Source organism: Microplitis demolitor, chromosome 5, assembly GCF_026212275.2.
Source record: "Microplitis demolitor isolate Queensland-Clemson2020A chromosome 5, iyMicDemo2.1a, whole genome shotgun sequence".
Taxonomy (NCBI): Eukaryota; Metazoa; Arthropoda; class Insecta; order Hymenoptera; family Braconidae; genus Microplitis; species Microplitis demolitor.
This window is the reverse complement of record NC_068549.1, coordinates 205,192-228,074: the sequence shown is the minus strand read 5'-3', so window position 1 is coordinate 228,074 and position 22,883 is coordinate 205,192. Positions and strand designations below refer to the sequence as shown.

At 31.2% G+C, this 22,883-nt stretch overlaps 1 protein-coding gene across 3 annotated transcripts; it reads left to right on the top strand.

Annotated features, from left to right (window-relative positions):
- Positions 1-1,055: 1,055 nt before the first annotated feature.
- Positions 1,056-22,867, top strand: LOC103575292 (acetylcholine receptor subunit alpha-like 2). Of its 3 annotated transcripts, none has more exons than XM_053739653.1 (8): positions 1,056-1,353; positions 3,113-3,260; positions 20,562-20,606; positions 20,781-20,890; positions 21,027-21,207; positions 21,275-21,962; positions 22,270-22,484; positions 22,572-22,867. In XM_053739653.1, the coding sequence occupies exons 4-8, from the start codon at positions 20,829-20,831 to the stop codon at positions 22,794-22,796; spliced, it is 1,371 nt and encodes a 456-aa protein (XP_053595628.1). In that variant the 5' UTR covers positions 1,056-1,353; positions 3,113-3,260; positions 20,562-20,606; positions 20,781-20,828; the 3' UTR covers positions 22,797-22,867. The 3 variants fall into 3 exon arrangements, with proteins under 3 accessions (XP_053595628.1, XP_053595629.1, XP_014297159.1); XM_053739654.1 differs by lacking the exon at positions 1,056-1,353 and adding an exon at positions 2,757-2,991; XM_014441673.2 differs by lacking the exons at positions 1,056-1,353; positions 3,113-3,260 and adding an exon at positions 19,868-20,488.
- Positions 22,868-22,883: the final 16 nt, after the last annotated feature.

Genomic DNA, 22,883 nt, shown 5'->3' with positions numbered 1-22,883 from the left:
TAGTGTTATTTCTTTTATTTTTTACTATTTGCTACAGACATTTTGACAATTAATAAAAAGACTACGTGCAACGAGAGGTCAGCGGATTTTACGCTAAATTATCGAGCCTTTAAATTTCGACGTATCCAAGTAACAAAAAATTAAATTAAGTAAAATAAATAAATGAAAAGGAATTGAAAGGGTATAAGGATATAGAGAATGCAATAGCAGAGGTGGAGACCGTGAGTCAGTGAGGAAGGATTTTTCGACGCGATTTAATCCTTGGTGAATTTCATTCGGGAAATAAATTGCGCGGTAGGCGTGGTGTTGCCTTCCGGACTGTGGAGTGTATAAAAAGAGGGAAAGCAAACGATAGAATAGAGAGTAGAGAAAGATAAGGGGATAAAGGGCCAGCGAAGGGAAAAAAGAGAAGCAAAAGATAATAGAAACTGTGAGGTTGAAAACCTCGAGTTCCTCGTGGATGAAATGAACAACTAGGTTAATCTGAAACGTCAACTATAGGGTTGAGTAAACGAGAGTAGGCTAGATACACTATACACCTATAGCTAAAGTGCAACCGCAAAAAAAGTGGAAAGTTATGCTTATGAGCTGGACTGAGTTAAAGATAAATCTTAAAAATATAAATATTGTTCCTCCTGTGTTTAAAATATTTATTTTTTTAACTTTCTATCATGATTTATTACTTTTTTTTTTTTTTTTTTTTACTATTAAAATGTGTATCTTATATAATTTTATCAAGAAAAGTAGATAAATCCGTTTACGGTCAAACATAAAATAAATCATCCGTAAAATATAAATATAAATATTTTTTTATTACTTTAAGTGACAATAAAGCTTAGCGGTACTGATATTTTGCAGAAAAAAAAATTATATTTATAATAAAAAGTAATAAATAATTTTTATTTGTTAAAACTCAAAGCATAAAAAATTAATAAAATTTTATGGATTATAAAAATCCTCATAAAATTATTTAAAATCTGAAGTAGCAGAGAGAAAATTTAAAAAAATAAAATACAATGTTAATCATTTGCTAATACGAACAATTTAATAGAATAGTAATTATCGTTGAACTTCTTTTGAAGCTGTAGCTGAATGGAGTTTGAATCGACTACAAAATAATAAAATAATACCCGAGTTTCTCTATATTTGACTAACAGTTTTACGAAATTCATTATCGCATGTAGAAACGAGATTATTTGATTAATTCTCATTAATCCACTCTCTTCTTACTCTGTGTATGAGTGTGTGAGTGTAAATAAAGATTAAAGTTTAGCAAGTGAGCCAAGGTATATAAGACATCTCAAAAGGTCTTTAATTAACGTTGATGCTACAATCTGGTGGATTAAGTTACGAGTAAGTCGAAGGGTTCTTCTGATTACTTATTTCAAACTCTGATACTTAAAAAAAAAAAAAAAAAAAAGTAAATAAATAAATAGAAGGTTAACTATTTAAATTAAGACTTCAAGTTTTAAATTAAATAAGTACTTTTCAAATGATAAATTACGTCTGAAGACAATTTCATAAAATAGATTTTAATTTTATTTACTTATTTTTTCATCAAAAACACTATTCCTAAAATTTTGCGAAATCATAATTCAACGCACAAAAAAAAAAAAAGGAGTAAAAAAATGATATTGTAATTGAATAAATTGACTATATTATAAACAAGAATGATGTTTAAAAGGATTTTAGCAGAGTAAGAGATTATATAACAGTCTCCAGGGCATTTACGCCTAAAGCTTGTCGTGCATACGCTACTCAGCAAGACGAGGTGGAGCTTGCAGTGTTGGTTTCAGTTGGTTTCAGTCGGTTTTTAGGTAGATAGGTCGGTCGCGTGGTTGGTTGGTTGCCTGGTTAGTAGGTAGAATGTTAAGTTTAAAGCTGTAGGTAGTAGGCAATAGGTGAATAGGTATATGAGCGTCTAGTAGATGCACTTTGTCTATCTCTCTCTACTCACTGAGTCCACTCTCATCTGCAGCAGCCTTCCGTATTTCTGCGCCTGCCTTCATCCTAACCCGCAGGGGGCACAGTTTTACAAACATTCTAGCTTCGTCAAGAAAATCGTTAATAACCCGCGGGGTGTGCTAGTGTTTTGAAATTAAAATTACCCTGAGAGCTAGTTACGTAACTAGACTTGGCAACTGGAATATGTCGACTTATTAAGACTTTTTGTTCTTCATTCATCTTTTTTTTTCTTTTTTCATAATTTAAATAAAATTATAGGCTTTTAATTAAGTCAACCGATTTAATAGGATTAAAAATATCAACCTTTTATATTAAAATTTTATAAAAAATGTTGTTTAATCATAATATAAAATGAATCATAAATAAATTTAAAATGTTTAATTTAATCCCGTCAAAATCAGAAATTCGTTTACATGAAACTTTGTTCAAGTTTAAATACTCATTTACATTATACATTTATATCCAACTCTCTCGATATAATTTAACATTACATGAGTAATTTTCTACTATTTTACCATGACTCAACTCACGTCATTATTTCTTGAGCAGATAATAAAAAAAATAGACACGCTATTATGAAGAAATGAATAACTTAAATGTTGAGAAATAATTATAACTAAATGAGATAATATTATCCAAGCGAGCGATGGAAAATAAATAAAAAAAAAAATGTTATTTTTACCAGAAGCCAGTCAACAATTTATTTATTTAATTACTTAGTTAAAAAATAAAAAATAAATTTAAACAATAACAAATTATTAATTTAACGGTCGTTTGTCAGGTGTAAAATTTCTCGTAATTTGTCTCTCAGCAACTATTCCGTACTGATACAATTAAAAAGTTTAGCTTCGAGAGACAATCCACAGATGGTATATTCAAGAGTTGTTGCTTAGTCGTCGTTTATTTCAACGGTTTGCTATCACGATTGAAGACTCCAACGAAAACTCCTGCGTCATGACGTTTTAACACAAGTAAAAACTCGAACCAGCTAAAGCCTGCAGTAACTTAAATTCGTAAAAAGTCTAAGTAATTAATAAATAATAACAATTGTTAGTATTTAAATTGCTCAAACTAAAAAATACAATTAACGACATGTGTATTTTACAAGTTATAAAATATGTTGAGGAGTTTAATGATTTATGTTTAGTTGTTAACCACAAGTGTCTTCCCAATCGCATAACTAAATTATAAAGCGGCGCTCCCAGAGGGTAATAACATCGAGCACAACTACTTGGGATCCAGAAACAGGAACCAAAACCAGAACCAGAACTAGAAGTGGAAGCTGAATCACAAATGTAAGTGAGTGAGTGAATGAGTGAATGAGCGAGTGAGTAAGGTAAAATAAAGTATGTCTAATAAAAGAGAGTGAGAAAGTTGGAGGTTTTACAAATGTTGGAATATTTACGAGGGCATTTTCTCCTCTTTGCAACGTGTAATAATTTTACTTGTTCTATTTATTTACATTTTTTTTTTTTTTTTTTTTTTTCCTGCTTCGTTGTGCTTTATCCTTATTCATACAAGTTTTTACTCTGTACACTACGAATAAACGAATTACCTCAACACTGTCACTCTTTATTCATGTTAATAAATATCTGGGTTGTATTTTATAAGCGCTCTCAGTAATTAAGATACCGAACAAAAAATGTGTTGCTGTTTGATGTCAAAATAATAGCTTGACGCGTACACTATTACATTTAAACAATTTACAACTGTTAATTATTTAACTTTATTTAATATTACTGATTCAAGTAAATAATTATATAAAAAATATTTAACGGGAGTCATTGAAGATAAAATTATAAAATTGGAATAATAATAATAATAATAATAATAATAATAATGGTAACGATAATTTGTATGAATATGGAAGTGATCTGGAAATAAGCTGAGAGAAAATAATTGTTAACGCTGTAGATCGATCGAATTTTCACGCCCGACCAACTGAATGATCTCCAATAATTTTGGGATAGCGCAATAGCCGAATAATTACCGGTTAATTGCTAGTGAGCTTTAGTCATCACGCAGTCGTCACTAGAGACCGCGAATGGGCTCATTGAAACACCCTCGAAATAGACAGATTCATATGTACCATAGAAATTCGAAATCCAATTTGATGGTTATCATCAACATCATTATTATCACCATCACTACCATCAGGTTTGTTTCGTTACGAGAAATTATATTGAATAATATTTTTGTGGTTTGTCATCAAGTCATCATTAATATACTCTTCAATACTGCTATGGTAATGGTAATATGAGATAACAAATAATTATCTCAATAATTGATTTAAATTATTTTCAATAAAACTATTATTATTTATTGTACAAATATCGAATATAACTTTTGTACCAATCGTTCATTTTTTTGTGTCCTTTGAGTTATTTGGTAGAAATTTATAAAGATTTACAGATACTTGAATTACTTTTATAAATTTATATTTCTCCAACGGTTTTGGGGATTACGGGCGCAGGAACAAAGCAATTTTGGCGTAGCGATGGTAAAAAATTGAATAGATTGGAGAAAAGTTTGAAAAAGTAGTAGATCTATCTGTATGACGTATTTGAGCTAACTTATATATATATTATATATCTATAGATTTATATTGTTCTGTTGTAATAGGACAAACCCGAGTATTTCTATGTGAAATTGTTTCGCTTAAGGACTGCAAGCTGGCCCTTAAGTCAAGTAATTTAGCACTGCCGAATTGCTGTCTCGAATTCCTGGGACGATTTTTCTTCAGAAAGTTTACGTTTTATTTTACTGGGTTTAAGAGTCTTATCTTAAAAAATAAATCAGCTAAGCTTTCCTATTCGTACAAACTATTCCTTATAAATAAGACCTAATGGTTAGAGCTATACTACCCGAGTGGAGTGAAAGAGCGGCTGTCAAAAATATTAAATTCGTTATTTAGTTTGTGTCCGTTGGCATTTTCGGAGAAAAAAAATAACACTGAAAGCTATTCTAAGGAAATTTTAAAAAATTTTTTTCTGAAAATATTAAAAATTAAACCATAACATAGTTTAAACTGCAATGAAACCCACGAACTTGGTCAGATACAATTTAACAAAATTAATGTCTCACAAATAACTACTTGCACATTTAGAAAAACTAAAAAAAAGTTCCGTTTATTCTTTCCACAATCTAATGCCATTTAAAAGATTAAAACTCCTTTAAATTACCCAACAATTGTATAACCCCAACAAACACCAAAATTGCTTTATTCCTGTGCTCGTAATCCTCAAAATCGTTAAAGAAATATAAATTTATAAAAGAAGGGAAAATAAACAAGTCCGGCGACGATCGTCGAGATAATCGCTGGACACGGAAGTGGGGTTACATCTGCCATGCCAAACTGTGTAATTTAGTATAACCTATAAAACATTATTAATCTGTCAAAGAAAATATTCCATTTCCCGGATTCAAAGCATTTTAAAAAAATAAACTCCTCTGAAAAAACAGTTTTAACCTGATATCTTTGTCAGGATCTCCATTTCTATCTCCATTTCTTGATCTCCTCACATAAAACAAAACAAAAAAACCGAGAAATCTTTACGACTCTCGCGAGAAAAATATCGTGAAAAATATGGAAACTCGTAAAGAAAAAAAATAAAAAAAAAAAAAAAAAAAAAAGTAAAAACGAGAGTAGTTACAACTGCACAGCCCATGTGCACGATATTTTAAAAAGATTGAATAGCAAGGGGTGAAATTGAATTATCGGCGATAACGACTCCCATATTACCACTACCTATACTCGACTACTTACTACTACTACTACTAACATCAAGAGAACAAAAAGTAAAGGTATAAAGTTGGAAACACGTGAATTAACCCCCTTGAGTATATAACCAACGGGTGAATGGGGAGGAAGGGAAGGATGAAAGAAGCTAAAAGTTGGTAAAGCTCAAAGCTTATGATGAACATAACGTAACATTTATATACAGTGTTAAACTCACTAGCACAAGAAGCAGTAGCAGTAAAGCAGTAAAGCAGGAGCAAGCTATGTTTATATCAGCTAGACCATTAATTAGTGACATTTATTAATTAACGCGCGATACAACCACAAAAAAAATTGCCGCAAGCTCACTTATCTGAATATTTAATAAGTAACACTAAATATTTCTTGCTTTATGCTATTCCATATTTGCCCCCCATTTTCAGCTTTATTTAAATTTTTTATTAATTAATTTTTATAACTAAATATTTTTTTTTCTTATTTATTTTATTCTAATAAAATTATGACCGATGTTTTGTTGGAGACGACGAGTGCACGGATGGCTGAAGAATTGAAATATAAAACGAATAAAAATAAAAAATAATGACTAGGCGGTGAGGGTGTTTTGAGAGGGTGCTGGTGTAGATGGAAATGGAGGTGAAGTTGGCGATGGAGATAGAGATGGAGTTTTAAAAAGGAGGAGACTGGCTGAAAGGGCTGAAGGGAAAGAAATCTACAGAGACACGCTCATTGTTACGACGTGACCGAGATATAAACGGGTCGTTAATTAACGAGACGATGCGCGAAACTTTTCTTTATTTTTCTTTTCTTTTTGTTAGTTTTACTTTTTTTTTTCCTATTCTTTCTCATAGAACCACTAGCACAATTCAAACGACATTTTTATATGTTGACCTTGTGGGAAAAGGTGAAAAATCTAAATTTTTTTTATTATAAACGATAAAATTATACTTTTATTTAATTAGCATATGCAATTAATTTTTTATAGGACATTTCATTTTTATAGTAATTTAATAATATATAATATATTCAGTGGGATTTCCATAGTAGCTTAGATATTTAATTAAAAGTTTTTGTAGTTGTGCAGTTGTGCAATTTTACTTATTTTGTGATAAAAAATATTCGACGTGGCTTTTATTCAATTTTTTTTTTTTTTTTTTTAATCATATTCACTTATTTGCTTGATTAAAAAAAATTAATTGACCGAAAGTTTAAACGTCATACAGGATCCTGAATTACGAAAACATTAATTTTTTACACCTATCTGGAAGTAAGCACTCACCGTTAAAAATAAAAAAATAAAAAAAAAAACCTTTAGTCCGTATGAAAAAAATGTCAAACGGTAAAAATCAGATAAAAATTAATTATTATGAATAAAAGGGGAGTAGACTTAATGAAATTCGACCAAAAGTATAAATGACAAAGAATATAAAATTGAGCATTTGGAATAAACCGAATTAACGAGATTCACAAAAGTATACTCTTTGATGGTACCAAAGAGTAATGCAAATAGCCAGACATTTCTATTATATTGCATAAAAGCATGGACAAAGTAAAAGTAAGCGTATACCATTAATTTTATCTATTTCTCTCTCTTTCTCTCTCTCTTTCTCTCCTTGACTTTCTGATGTATTTAATCTCACCGACATCAACTGAACTCGAGCATGGGCTAGGAATTCGATGGCTTTTGAGCTCACCACTGTCAAAGTTATTCAAGAGTGTGATGTGCACAACTTGTGGAAACAGGACGGTTTAAATTTTGTGTGCGGGCATATACAACTTTTGAAATACCATCTGACTTGTATTACTCTATTTCTCTAATACTTGATGCATGCCCTCATTCACCAGCAGTTCTTGCCTTTACTACTTTAGCCCAAGAAATAGCTGAACCAGAGCCAGAATCCGAATCTGTCGCATCACAAGCATGAGAAGCTTATAAACTTAAATCCTGAGCAAGTTCAAAATCACTTTTACCTGTAAACCTCACTCTTGATGAAATACTACTACGACATTTAGTACACGCACACTACATACATGTAAAACAGTATCTTGTGAAAACTTGCAACCGTAAACTCGCATCACATCCCTTTGACGTTTAAATAACTATTTGTGTCAAATAACCCTCTCTTTTATTTAAAAATAATTATTAGTTTTATTTTTTCTGTAGATAAATAAAAATTAAAAAAACATAGATGAACGGATGAGTTGATTCTCAAGAGAGCGTGACTTTTAGACCATTCAACATTTCTCATGCAATGTACAGCGGCTGTATTCACTAGTGTCGGTAGTAGTCGTCATGGTCTGCTAAAACTACGCTAGGTGATACTAGGTTCTAGGTTGCAGGCAATAAGTAGTAGCTAGTACGGGCAAAACTAGTAGTAGTAGCAGCCGTAGTAGTAGTAGTAGTAGTAGTAGTAGTAGTAGTAGTAGTACACGCGCTTGTGCGGTCAGCCGCAAATTATCGTTTGGAACACGCACCACTGATCCCAAAGGAGTCTTCGCTCACTCGTCTTCTTCATCTCCTCTGATCCTTCCTATCTCTATTCATTTCTATCACGTAATTCCATTATTAATTTAATACTTCATTTTTTTTTTTTTTTTTTTTTTTTATTAATTATTCATACGCTGATTCACTCATTAACCGTAAATTATTTATTAAATAACAATATATTTTATTTTATTTATTTTGCCAATTATTATTATTTTTTTTTTTTTATAACGTTAAAAAATAGAATTACGGCATTAAAGTTTTAAATGACTATATGTTTTGCAAACTTATTAATAATCAAGGTTAGATGTCTAGACATTTTAATTAATCACAAAATATAGCTATTTATTACGTATTCGATATTCTGATAACGTATATATTAAAAACATTTTTTTATTGACCTCATTATTTTGATAAAATATTGACCGTGAAAATTCATCAGCACTTTTAATAATTTTAAAATATTATTTATATATATATATATATATATATATATATATATATATATATATATTTATCAGGATTAACTATTTTTCATTTTATTACAATAGAGTTCCAAATATCATCACCAACTCTTCTTACTAACATTAACGGATTTTCAACTTTTCACAACAAAACAAGTAGTGTAATTAAAAAAAAAAAATTGTTAATATAAAATAAACGTTATCATAAGAAAAGATTAAAGTATATATGTGGTTTATAAATGTGTAAAGGTAGAGACTCTGGCGATCGATCGTGTACTTAAAACTACTGCAGCATTAGTTATCGGTCAAGTTGTTAGGATGACACCTGACTTGAATTATTTCATCTTCACAAAATAGTTGACGATTTACTACAAAACTCTAATAAATCACGTTCAAAAAAAAAAAAAAAACCTCTCACTTGAAACGAAAAAATTGTAATTATAATTATTATTTCCCAATTATCGCAAAACTTTGGTCATAAAATATCCAGATGTAACCTCGATTTTGTCCGACTCATCACGTGACACTTGGAGAAAAGTTTGTGTAAAATCGTTGTCAGTAATTTAAGTTGTTTGATAAAATAAATAAATATCATAAATTTATCTCAAGTACTTTTGTAAATTTGGTGTGAAAGAATGACAAAATATATTAAAAGTGCTAATAATAATAATAATAATAATAATAATAAAGGATAATATTCTCTATCACTCTAGTGGCATGCCCGAGGGGATGAGATGCTGGAGATGCGGCCGCGTCGCTTAAATATACACGGCGATGGAGATGAATATCATGAATATGATGAATAGAATTTTGGTGTTAATTCCGAGCTTATCCAGGAAAGGATAGTTATGTCGTCGCTCCTCTCTTCTTATTTTTCCTCCTGTTCCTTCTTCTATACTGGCTCTCTGCTTCCTTGTTCATCATCACTGGGTCCTTCTGATCCTTATTCGTGGATCCTTTATACTCTCCAGACACTCCCCGGTGTCTGTGTTTAAATACTGCTGAGATAGTTGTAGTTGCAAGGGCTTGTGGTTTATTCCAATTACCAATTGGTCAAGTTTAATTGTGTTGTGGTTCTCAAATAGACTCGAACATATTTTTAATTATTTTAACATAAAGAATAAAGTCAAAAGAGAAATTCACTCATTCAACTAAAATACTTAAAACTAAAAACCACTTGATATTATAATATTTCATTAAATTTTTAAAGAGAAATTACTTTTGTCTTACTAAACATACTAGTATCCACTTTTTTAGAATAAGGTTTTGTCATTTTAGGTTGAAGGACAATTACTCAACGACGTCGGCCACGTCAACAACCAACACACACACACACACAAAATTCTACTGACATCATCGACCCTCTGGGATATATCCCAGACAATATACCCAATATATATACACTTATACATTTACACAGACACATTTGGCTTGCACATCAAACATTGCAAACTGTTATCTACGATAATGTTTCATTTTGGGGATGTTATACAGCATCCAGACATTGATGATGACGACGACGATGATGATGATGATGATGATGATGATGATGATGAGGAGGATAAGGAGGAGGAAGATGATGATGGGATCCCGAAGCACTGTCTGGGCATTCCGGAAGCACTGCCAGTAAGTACAAAACACTTGGGCTCCAAGTACTACCACTGGTATACTGCTGCTGCTACTACTACTACTAACTACTGATACTACTGCTTTTAGACAGTAACAAGGGTCGTGTAAATTACGCTCGAGAAAATTTTATCAATTTACGAACAAGTTTCACGTTACATCAATAAATTAAAATCTTTTGTCCTTAATTAACTTATTTATTATCATTTTTAATCACCGACTATTTAATATTGATATAATTTTCTCTGATAAATTACCCGATCTAGGGTTTTACAAAATTTTAATATTTTAACAAGATGAACAGCAGGAAAGAAAACTAATAGTGGTGTAAATTTATTATAGTATAGGTCTATTTAATGAGTAATTAATTTTAATTTTTAAAAGGAACTCCTAGACTAGTGGGAACAACCAACAGATGATTTATTCTCAATATTTTTCAACTTGTCAGAGATAATTTATTTTGAATTTTCATGATTTATTGCATAATCTTGATAAATTAATTAATTACCCTTTACTTGATAATTTTATAAACGAAAATGGGCCAGGGTAAATTTTTTTTTCTTTTAATTAAAAAAAAAAATATATATATATTTTTTGATGATTTTGAGAATAATATTTTCACTCGGAAAATTTGCTGATATATGAGTACTTTGGCTTGAGAAAAGTAATAAAATAACTTTTAGATAGAAACTATCAACATATTCTCACTACCCCAATTCGTATACTTGAACTTTACATACAAAAAAATAACAGAAGCTATAAAAATAAAAAAAAAAATGATATTATTAATCGAATTACATAATTACAATTATATAATAGTATTATTCGGTTTTCTAGTGGACCATTTATAATTAAACCAACGCATTAGAATTCCAATGTGCTCCATACAACAGCTAGAGCAACTGCCGACTGCCAGTGGTGCTGGTAGTGACTGCACTAGGGTGTGTGCACCCTCGCAGTAGTACGATCGATACACGAAGAAGGGAATACAATTTCCAAGCGGATTCGTGCTGCGTTCTCCCTTCTCTAGACCATCGCCTACGTATATTTATCTCTCTTAAACTCAAACTATTCTCTCCTCTCCTCTCTACCCAATTCTACTCTTTGCGTTCTCATGTGCACCCCAACTGTAAGTGCAAGTGCCAGAATAACCAACAACAAAAAAAAAAAAAAAAAATAAATAAATAAATATAAAATAAAACAAGACTCTGAAGAACTTCTGTATACATTTATATATATAGATAAAATAAGAAATAAGAGTATGATTCGAAGCTTTCAAACGGCTTTTCGAGGGTTTTACCCATTGTCTCATGGGCAAACTGTAAAAAGGTTTTGGGTGTGTCATATAATTTATCTGGCTAAATATTTCTCTCTCTCAAAGAGCATCTCGAGACTCATATAAATTTAAATATATTTAAGTGCTTTTAAATATAAATAGATCAATAAATAAAAAGCTCTTTATTTTATTTTTATTTATTCATCATTCGATTGTCAAACGATTCTCATTAATTATTAATTTATAACTGAGCCATAAATACATATTTTATATAATTTATACACACACACATACTAAATAATGAATAACTACTTGCGCATCAATTAAATTACAATTAATTAGCAACAAGCTAAAAATAATTTTTTTATTGTTAATAACCAATCAAGAAATTTAATTAATAATTGACGACTAGTAATAGTAATAATAATAATAATAATAATAATAATAAAACTCACGTTGCGTTGCCGGCGGGTGGGCACATTGCCCAGGGGCGTCGATGAGAAAGGACGGACGAGCTACCGGACACCGGATCGCAAATATATGGGATGATAAAAGACGTGCGACGACGACGTTGACGACGACGACGTCAACGACGACGATAAGGATGAGTATGAGTATAAGCTATTGGTATTTTTTGTTGGTGTAAGCCTCGGAGATTCACCACCGGCTTCCGCTTCACACTCGCCACCGTAACCGGTACCGATCCTCAGTCTTTTACACTTTGAGCAGGTTAAAAAAAACATTCCACCGTTTTTTTACTATTTTTTATAATGATTTTTAATCATTAATTTAAGTTACCTATGCATCCAGTCACTCGACTAATTCATAAAAACTCCATTTATTATTATTATTACTTTATAAAGAAAACTAATTACTACGTCTTGTAAAACACCAACACTCTCACTATATATTTATTTATTTATTAATTTATTACAAGTATTATTATAAATATATTATTTGAATATATATTAAAACACAAAAACAGCACCGTCACAAGATGAAAAAACACTAAATAACAATCACTAATAATATATTATTATTATTATTATTATTATTATTATAATTTACGAATCGAAACTGTTTGCGCTAGCATTTATTAATCATCATTATAACCATCATAACAATAATTACTGCTGCTGCTGTTGCTGTTGTTGTTGTTGGTGAGGTTAAAAATGTCGTCGTCGTCATCGTAATAAAAAACGTAAGCATAATAATCGTTGTCTTAGATCTCGATTCGTCTTTCAATAACCTCATGACACTTGAAAATAACTCAAAACCCATCCAGAAATAATCAACTCGTTTAATCCAACTCAGTATCGTGTTACTGGGTCTACTTTTGACCCTCTTCATGTCACGACTGCCTGTATTAATCCACGTCATTGTCCTCAACATCATTGTCACCGGTTTCTCAATAATAAAACAATCCAAACTCAAATAATAATAATATAAATAATAATCTCAACAAAATATTATTAACCAGAATAAATTTATTTTAAAAATTTAAATAATTCACCAGCAGAGCTACATTAATATTATACGCTAGCGCCTCAATCCACCGCGCCCGTATCCTTTTCTTTTTTCTTTTTCAATACATTACTCATTACTATTTTTAACACCCAACAACAAAAAACAAATTCATTGTTGAAAGGTCAAAATATATGAATATATGAAAATCCAGGTTCCTTTGTTCTCTACGTCTCCCCAAATAATTACTCCAACTACTACTCTCACCCCCAACTCCAAAATAACTGCCGGTTATCAGCTAACAGTTAAAACGAAAAAAAAAAACATTTTAATTAAAATAAATAAAGATCCAATAGTATCCTCTGACACCTTGTTTGCCAAACAAATTAACCAGCACCCATCACTATCACTTGATTCACTATTCAAACAGTCTTATCCCAATTCCCTATTATTTAATTAATTAATTAATTATTTATTTATTTATTTATTTATTTATAAATAACAAACTTATTTAAAAAATCATCGGTCTCGTCGTCGTGATAACGATACCGTTGACGTGCACAACCACCCGCGAGGACACTCCCTGGACATGATCGCGTCTAAAACGTTCAACAACCGCACACCAGAGTCTACCGACGGCCGCCCACCTTAGTACTGACGCTAACCGCCTAGTGCCTTGGTGGGTGTTGTGCCGCCGAGCCGCGCGTCGGTGCTGCTGCTGCTGCTGCTGCTGTGATGCTGCTGTATAATAGGAAAAAAGCACAAGAGTAAGCGAGAAACAAGCTTTATTCATTGAATGAGTGAGTGAGTGAATGAGTGAGTGAGTGAGTGAGTGAGTAGAAGCCAAGCAAGCACCAGCACCACTCTACTGGTTCAACTACCACCACCAGTGTTGACTGTTTCCACCACTACCCAGTTTGGCGATGGTACTGGAAGTAGGTTTAGAAGGGAGTAAAATCCTCGCCCCCCAGTCGACACAGACGAAGAGAGTAACCTGCGCCGGCCCCGGGAGCCAATACCAATCCCATGTGCGAATAATCGCCGTGTTCGTTGTTCGTTAAACGTCACGATGTTTCCCGATCTCAAACGAACTTTTACGGAATCTGACGATTCTGTTTTTGGCCCAATCCTAAACGTGGCCATGTGGCAGCACCGACAGGGCGACAGGACAACTATCATGTTTGAGATTCACTGAGTCTATGTCTGTCGTTGACGTTGTACTGGGTACAATCCATTATGTATGTGTGTACACATATACGAGAGGAAAATAGAGATAGAGATAGAGAATAGAGGGCGAGAATGTTAAGGTCGAAGGGCGTTTCACCATGTGGAAAACAGCCCCACCTTCTTATAAATGTACTTGGATTCAGTGTATTTTCAGGTATTTTCGGATCTCATGGAAATGCTGGAGTTGTCGGCTGAACAAAACTATGAACCAAAAGACGGCTGAGATAGTTGATGATATGCTACTGCTACTGATACTAATACTACTAGCAGTAACAGGGTTGAGTCGTCAGAGCGCGCTTCTTTATCTAGTCAAAACGTATGTTTCTACGGTTTCTACGGGATTTTTGAAATGTTACCCTTGGATCTATTGTTATTATTATTATTATTATTTTTGTTGTTGTTGTACTCTCCCTACGTTATGTCGGATGATTCATGAGGGATCCACTCTTATTTAGGACACTAGGTGATGCGTCATTGCCTTAGGGTTCGTCAAAATTTAGGTCAATTGTATACGGGGTTTTTATGGATTTTTTTTTTTTTATTTCTGTAGGGAGTATTGAGTTTATTTTTTCCCTTTTAACAGATATAAACTCTCCAAGAGTAGATACATAAAATAGAAAGTAAATTTTTTATTGTTATTATTAACTGATGAGATGTAACAAATTATTATTATTATTTATTTATTATTTTTTTTTTTTTCTTCATTGAGTTTGCTGATAAACTTTAAAAGTCAATAATGCTCATCATGATTATTGTAGAGTCAATGAATAATGAAAAAGCATACTCGAGAGATGATAAAATATTGATGACGTGGATATATGTGACGCAGTGATGTGGAATTCAGGATGGAGAAAGGGGTAAATTCGAGGAATAATTATTTGCCTTAGGTTTTGAAGCGTCAAGCTGTGCAATAACACCGATAACATCACCACCACCGCTAGCAGCTGATGAGGCAACAGCAGGAGCAACAGCAAAAACATATCAATAGAAGGAGAATCAGTACTAGAATTAGAGACAGACTATGGACGGAAGTCGATTGGAATATTAGTGGCTGCCCGAAATATTCATCAGACAATATAATAGTGAGCAGACCACACGCATCGTGTGTCCACGATTGAATAATTCGAATTCCGTGTTATACTGGCATACCGGTTAAATTTCAAATGGACGGTGATGCAGATCTATCGATAGAAATCCTACAGCCTACGATCAACCAAATTGACGAACCAAACACTGTTATACAAATACATTTCTACATTCCTCTGATAAATATTTCAGGTGATTTGTATGACGTAAGCCCAAATTTTGAAATATTTATAAACACTAAAACACACATGCATACACAACTCGAAAAAAATCCACCAAAATAGAAATACTAAACTGATTACTTTACAATGCTTTTAGTTTTTTAATCGTTTTCATTTTTAGTTCAGTTACACATAAATCAATACAAAGAGTAAAAAAAATCCATGATTTTCTTCTTTTTTTTTTAGATAACAACTTTTCAGAAAAAAATTAAAGCTTAAGTCTGTTGCTTGTATTGGAAAGTTTAAGGTTTTGGCTGCAAGATAGGGAGGTCGGAGAGCCCTATACGATTATTTCTCTCTGAGTTATGATCGTTTTGAGCAAAAGTCGACTTTTCGCTCTATCGCTAAATTAAAGGAGAATAAATCGAGGCAGAAAAATTTACGGAAAATAAAATTAAAGTTAAAAAACAAGCTTACAGGAAAAATATTTAAAAGTATTTTTTATTTTTTGCTTTTTAAATTAATATTTACTGAAATTAATAGTTTTTTATTTTATCCGACTGCACACTTTTTTCCTATAAAAATTTCAGGTCGTATAACCATTAAGAATTTAATACAAATTATTTTATCCTTATCAATTTCATTAATCAGTTGGCTGCGTTTCTATAAAAATCGAAAAAGTGAAAAAACTAAAAAATCGCCGTAAAACTAACGACTTTTGTTTTTATTATTTTACGACTAAAAAAAATGATTATCATTGTTATGAAAAAAAAATGAAATAAATCTATAAAATCTTAAAATAAATTTTATTCAGCATCTTGTATATAAATCTTTAAATTCTTAACAAGCTCAATATCTATTAGTTTTTCACTATCAACGAATCTACTTGATGTTCGTCGTCGATCGTGTCGAACGTGCGTGACTTTCGCCCATAGAAAAAGTTATTTTACGATTATGTACTTCCGCCACTCAAGTTCCTCATACTATATAGGAAAAAAAAAAAAAAAAAAAAAGAAAAAGAAAAGAAACCAAGTAAATAAAAAATAAAAAATAAAGTATGAGATAAAAACGTAGCAGATAGATCGTACACTAGCAATCGTTATACAGACTAGTAGTTATTTTATATAGATATATATATATGTATATATATCTGGTAGTAGGAAGATAGTAGAAGCTAGACGTGAAAACAGAGCCAATAGATTGCCCGTACTACGTACGACGAGTCTTTCGATTTCCGGCAAGTACGTGTAACGTCAATGCGACACTCTCCACTGAATCTTCGTCATCCCGCAAGATATTGAGCTTGTTCTCACCATTAAACACACAATATAGATGTATACATTTTCTTTTTTCTCTAAATCATACGTTATACTATACGAGAACAAAATATTATTTTTATTTTCACTAGAATAAATAATTAATAATTTCCTCGACAGGTTTTTTAAAATTTAATTTAATAATGAAAAACAAAAAATATTTAGTTTAAATGTAAAAGATTAACGGAAAAAGCTAACTCGTGTAAGATAATTAACAATCTCGGAAAATTCTCATTAAAACCAACGTCATCTAGGAAGTCACACTGGCTCTACATTATCATATACCACAGGAACTCAACTCTCAGCTGCGCAAACGGACTATTACTAAATGCATAAACTAACACACGAAAGCTTTCCCTAACAACAATAACAATGCTACATAATAATAATAATAATAATAATAATAATAATAATAATAATAATAATAATAATAATAATAATAATAATAATAATAATAATAATAATAATAATAATAATAATAATAATAATAATAATGAAACAAGAAGAAAATATAATGTAATGAGATTTAAACTTATCATCTTATATGAGTCTGATGTAAAATAGGAAAAAGTCTCGTCCTACAGTTGTATATGCTGTAGTCTTGGTATGCAAAATCATGAGACCCTACGACCCAAGGACATTGACCTCTGACTCACTGCATTGCTGTTTTAGATGTAAACTTGTCTTCAAACATTAATTATACACCTTTTATCTTTTTCGAGTAAAAACTCACAAGAAATACGGTCAACAGTTAATGAAAGCATTTTTATTTATTCCAACTAGTTAATGAAAGTATTTTTATTTTTAATACGACGTTCATTATATACTTTTTTAGTAGCAATGAATTTTTTAACACGAGAAAAAAATTGCTGGTATTTTAAATGCATGAGCTTAGTCATGTGTGTGCAACGTTGCTATCCGGATATTTCGAGTTTCGAGTGCTAGTGGGCGAAAACAAAAAATATACAGCACATTATTTTTTAAGGGATAGAAAAAAAAATAGCAGTAGAAGCAAAAGCTCAAGGCTGAAGATTGTCTCTTGGGTCTCATATCGCGTTTCACTGTGTCATCCTTTAGACTTCGTGATGATCCACTCGAGAATTTCGATCTCTTATTGTAACGACCACGGCATTGGAAGCTGTTTTTTTTTTTTTTTTTTTTAATTTTTTAATTTTTTTTTGCCTTTCGTAATGTCTTGAGGTCAACGAATTATACATAAACACAATATTGGCTTAAAATACTTAACAAATAATAAAACTTGGAAAAAAATATGATAAAGTTAAATAATTTATCGATTTAATTAAAGGAAAATAACATAGTAGAAAGAAAAAAAATACAAATGATAAAGAAAATGCCAATTTTTCCCAACCGTTTCACGATAGGAAAGGCCATAAATATAAAAATCGTTTATTTTGGAAGCAAGCGAGTGTAGCATCCGGGCATGGGCATTAATGTACCAAAAAGATACTAAACAACCATACAAGCTCACCAGCATTGGAGTTAGTGTGTATGAATTTATATATTTATACATAGATTTAGGAAATATAGTAGTTTCACCTGCAAATGCACATTAGAGTGGTAGAAGCGGCCGTTGCCGACACTGCCACTACTGCCGCCACATCAGTGAAACCTACTGGGAACCCAGTAGAAGAGGATATACTCGAGGTTAAAGGGTACAAGAGGGTTGAACGAACATGTGTGCGCATCCCTTATGTATTTCATTCGCGAGTGAAGAGGAGAGAAGGCCAGTTACCTTGCGCTAAAAGTAGTAGAGTAATATCGCCAAGAGACTACGTTGGCTGTCTTTGTAGTCGTAGGTGAAATGGAAGATAGAACAGAATATAACCAAAGAGGATCGAGATAAAGCAAGAGCAAAAGCAAGAGCAAAAGCAAGACCGAAAATGTTCATGTTCATCCCCAACATTGTCTAGCCCCGACGTTCAAATAATTCATTTCCCTCCAAATCCACCCCTGTCTCGTTTCACAGGCGCCACAGACAATTTGTAAGATTCTAGCAATGCTATCCCAAAAAAAAAAAAAAAAAAAAACCTGTTTTTAGCCCACGCCCCAATCATTTATTGTTTAAAAAAATTATATTATTACAGCTGCTGCTATTTATTCATCGATTTTATTTCATTACCTTCATGAAAATATAATACATTCATTTTTTTCTTCATTTGTATCTCCAGTATATTAAATAAATTTTAATGACATTAAAAATTAATTAATTCAAATAAATTAGCCTTTTTGATACTGAAAAATATTTTTTTTTCCTCAAATAAATTATTGATAGTTATTCATTATTATTATTCTTTTAATTAAAAAAATTTTTTAAACTAAAATATTTATTGTTTTACTTTGAATTTATTTTTATTACTTAGTAATATATAGATATATTTAATTAAGAAAAAGTTTTATTCAAAGATTAACAATAAAGTAAAAGAAAAAGAATAATAATAATTTAAAAAATGTTTTTTTTCCACTGTATATATGCTATGTAGCATATGTGAGAGGAAAATGAACGAGGGGTGGATTCTGCGCATCTAATACAAGATTACAGCGAGAAGAAAATAGCGCTTAGTAGCGCAGTCGCGTATCGATCGGAGCCCCTACTCTGGATCAAAAATAAACGGGGAAACTAACGCGCACCCTCTTAATTCTGCCTCCAGTGGTCCACCGGCCGCGCGGACCGTCACCATCATTTAATCTTGCTGTCATTTTTTATTTTTCACGTTACACATCTCACATACTTGAATCTTACAACTTAATCTTCATTTAGACATCTGCTTCAATTCGCGATTCATTTATTTCCCGCCAATAAAACCAATCGCACATTATCCAGCCTTTTTAAATCAGTGCACGAGTGAATTCAATCAACAAACCCCAAATTCAAAAAATAAAAAAATAACAACAATAATAATAATAATAATAATAATAATAATAATAATAATAATAATAATAATAATTAATGCGAATTTAAATTTGCATTAATAGAAAGAGTGATAGCATTTTAAATGATCAATAGAATCTCAAAAAATATTTATTTCTATTAATCAAAAACTGAAAATAATATAATTTAACTCACGCAACAGGTTCGTTGGCAGAATTATTTCAGTGAATAGACAAGTTATGTCAGAAGCGACGGCTCGAAATTTAATTTATCACGCAGACAAGTAGGGCCTGAAGATAATTTTGATAGAAAAATAAATAACTAAATGGGATAATTACTCTGATAGTGTTAATGCTATTACACATAAGAGAATTAACATAAATTCGATATAGATTTGATTTTGTAAATCAAATGAAAAGATTCGTTGACTGGAGAATTTCACATCGTACAGTTGACCGAATGAAAACAAACGATTGTAGCGCGTGGACGCGCAACTGAAACTAGTCCGGAAACACGTGTTATCATTGCAACCCCCATCATCATCATCATCATCATCATCATTATCATTACTAATAATATTATTATTAGCGAATCATAATAATTATAAGTATGATTTATGGAAGGTTAATTGTAGTTACACTTGCCTTAGGCATTTGTTATTGTAACCCAGACGCTAAACGACTTTATGATGATTTACTCTCTAACTATAATCGGTTAATTCGCCCAGTATCTAATAATACTGATATTGTTGTTGTAAAACTTGGTTTACGATTATCCCAATTAATTGATCTTGTAAGTTTATCAATAAATTAATATTAAAACTGAGTAAATATTTATAATAAATATTTATTTTTTTGTTTTATAGAATTTAAAGGATCAAATATTGACAACCAACGTTTGGCTCGACCATGTAAGTTTTAATTTGAATATATAAATTGATAAATATAATTAATGATAATATGATAAGACAGTTTGGTTTATTTATTGTTTAATATTAATTTAGTTTAATTTATTAATATATATATGTATATATAAATAAATGTATGAATATAAAGTGAGTATAATTGTATTGTTTTGTATACAGGAATGGCAAGACCACAAATTCCGATGGGACCCGTCCGAATACGGTGGTATGAAAGAACTTTATGTCCCCAGTGAACATATTTGGCTGCCAGATATTGTTTTATACAACAAGTACGTGTCGCACTTGACTAATAGTACTTTTAATAGTAATGAAAAGTTATTGCACCATTACTTTTAAATTTATTTATTTTTTTTATTAATAAAATGAAATAATAATTTAGTAATTAATGAATATTATTTAATACAGCGCTGATGGTGAATATGGAATAACAACAATGACTAAAGCGGTATTACATTATACTGGTAAAGTATTATGGACACCGCCAGCTATTTTCAAATCTTCATGTGAAATTGATGTTAGATATTTTCCATTTGATCAACAAACTTGCTTTATGAAATTTGGATCATGGACTTACGACGGTCTTCAGGTTAATTATTTTTCACAAGTTAATTATCATTTGAGGAATCGAAAATAATAAATAATAATAATTTCAGATTGACTTGAAACATATAAATCAAAAATCAGGAAATAATAACGTTGAAATTGGAATGGATTTGCGTGAATATTATCCAAGTGTTGAATGGGACATACTAGGTGTACCAGCGGAGCGTCATGAAAAATTTTATCCGTGTTGTTTGGAACCCTTCCCTGATATATTTTTCAATATAACATTACGCCGGAAAACATTATTCTATACAGTTAATCTTATAGTCCCCTGTGTCAGTATATCATATTTATCAGTACTAGCATTTTACTTGCCCGCAGATTCGGGTGAAAAAATAGCCCTCTGTATTAACATACTGTTATCACAAACAATGTTTTTTTTACTTATATCCGAAATAATACCTTCGACATCATTAGCGTTACCGTTGCTGGGAAAATATTTACTGTTTACTATGGTGTTAGTTGGACTTTCGGTCGTGGTAACAATTATTATACTTAATGTCCATTACCGTAAACCTAGTACTCATAAAATGGCACCCTGGGTTAGAACGGTATTTATTCGAAAACTTCCAAAATTATTATTAATGCGCGTACCGGAAAATTTATTGAATGAGCTAGCGGCAAATAAAATTTATGGACGTGGAAAATCTGGTAAAAAAACTAAATTTGAAGCTGCTATTTCAGCTGCCATGAGATCACCTTCTGTTATGTCATCCCCTGAATCTATAAGACGTCGGGGTAATTTATTTATTCAATTATTTATTTTTTTTTTTTTTATGAAATATGCTTATGGAAACTCGACGGAAATAACTTTTAAATCCCAAGAATATTAAAAAAAAAAATTTAATCTTCATAAAAAATTTGTTTTAAATCCTGCAATAGATTTTTTTAGAAGAAAATGAAATAAATTTTTTCTTAGTAATTTACAATCTTCAACACTTGAAGTATGAAAAGTTGAGTTTCCTGAGTGTTAACGAGTTAATATGAATATTATTCTACGAGATATCATATAAAGCAAGAAAGTAAGAAAAAAAAATGAATTTAGGTTGCAATGGATTACACCCGAGTTCTGGAAACAGATTTATTGGTCTAGAGGCGGGGATGGTTGGTTATAATGGGCTCCCGACTGTCATGTCCGGTTTGGATGAGTCTATGAGTGATGTGGCACCAAAAAAAAAATTTCCTTTCGAGTTGGAGAAAGCCATTCACAATGTCATGTTCATCCAACATCACATTCAACGTCAGGATGAATTTAATGCGGTAAATTATGATTATACCACTATAACAATAATAGACAAAAAAAAAGTAGCAATAATAATAATAATAATAATAATAAATAAAATTTAGGAAGATCAAGATTGGGGATTTGTTGCAATGGTACTAGACCGATTATTCTTATGGATATTTACAATAGCATCGATCGCTGGTACATTTGCCATTTTATGCGAAGCACCCTCACTTTACGACGATACTAAACCTATCGACATGCAACTGTCGGCAATCGCTCAACAGCAATTTCCACCACGAAATCCATCTTTACTCAAAGGTATATTACCACAACGTACTGACTAATTATTTTTTATTTATAAATTAAATAATCTTATCAATTTTAAATAACTTTAGAAAAATATTAATTCATTAATGTAAAAATAATTATCA

What these genes read in the sequence shown, in the direction of transcription:
- LOC103575292 (XM_014441673.2), top strand. Translation starts at nt 20,306, where the DNA reads ATGATTTATGGAAGGTTAATTGTAGTTACACTTGCCTTAGGCATTTGT. An exon ending in GGACTTACGACGGTCTTCAG is followed by an intron (nt 21,208 to 21,274) that starts GTTAATTATTTT and finishes TAATAATTTCAG; the next exon opens with ATTGACTTGAAACATATAAA. An exon ending in TGAATCTATAAGACGTCGGG is followed by an intron (nt 21,963 to 22,269) that starts GTAATTTATTTA and finishes AAATGAATTTAG; the next exon opens with GTTGCAATGGATTACACCCG.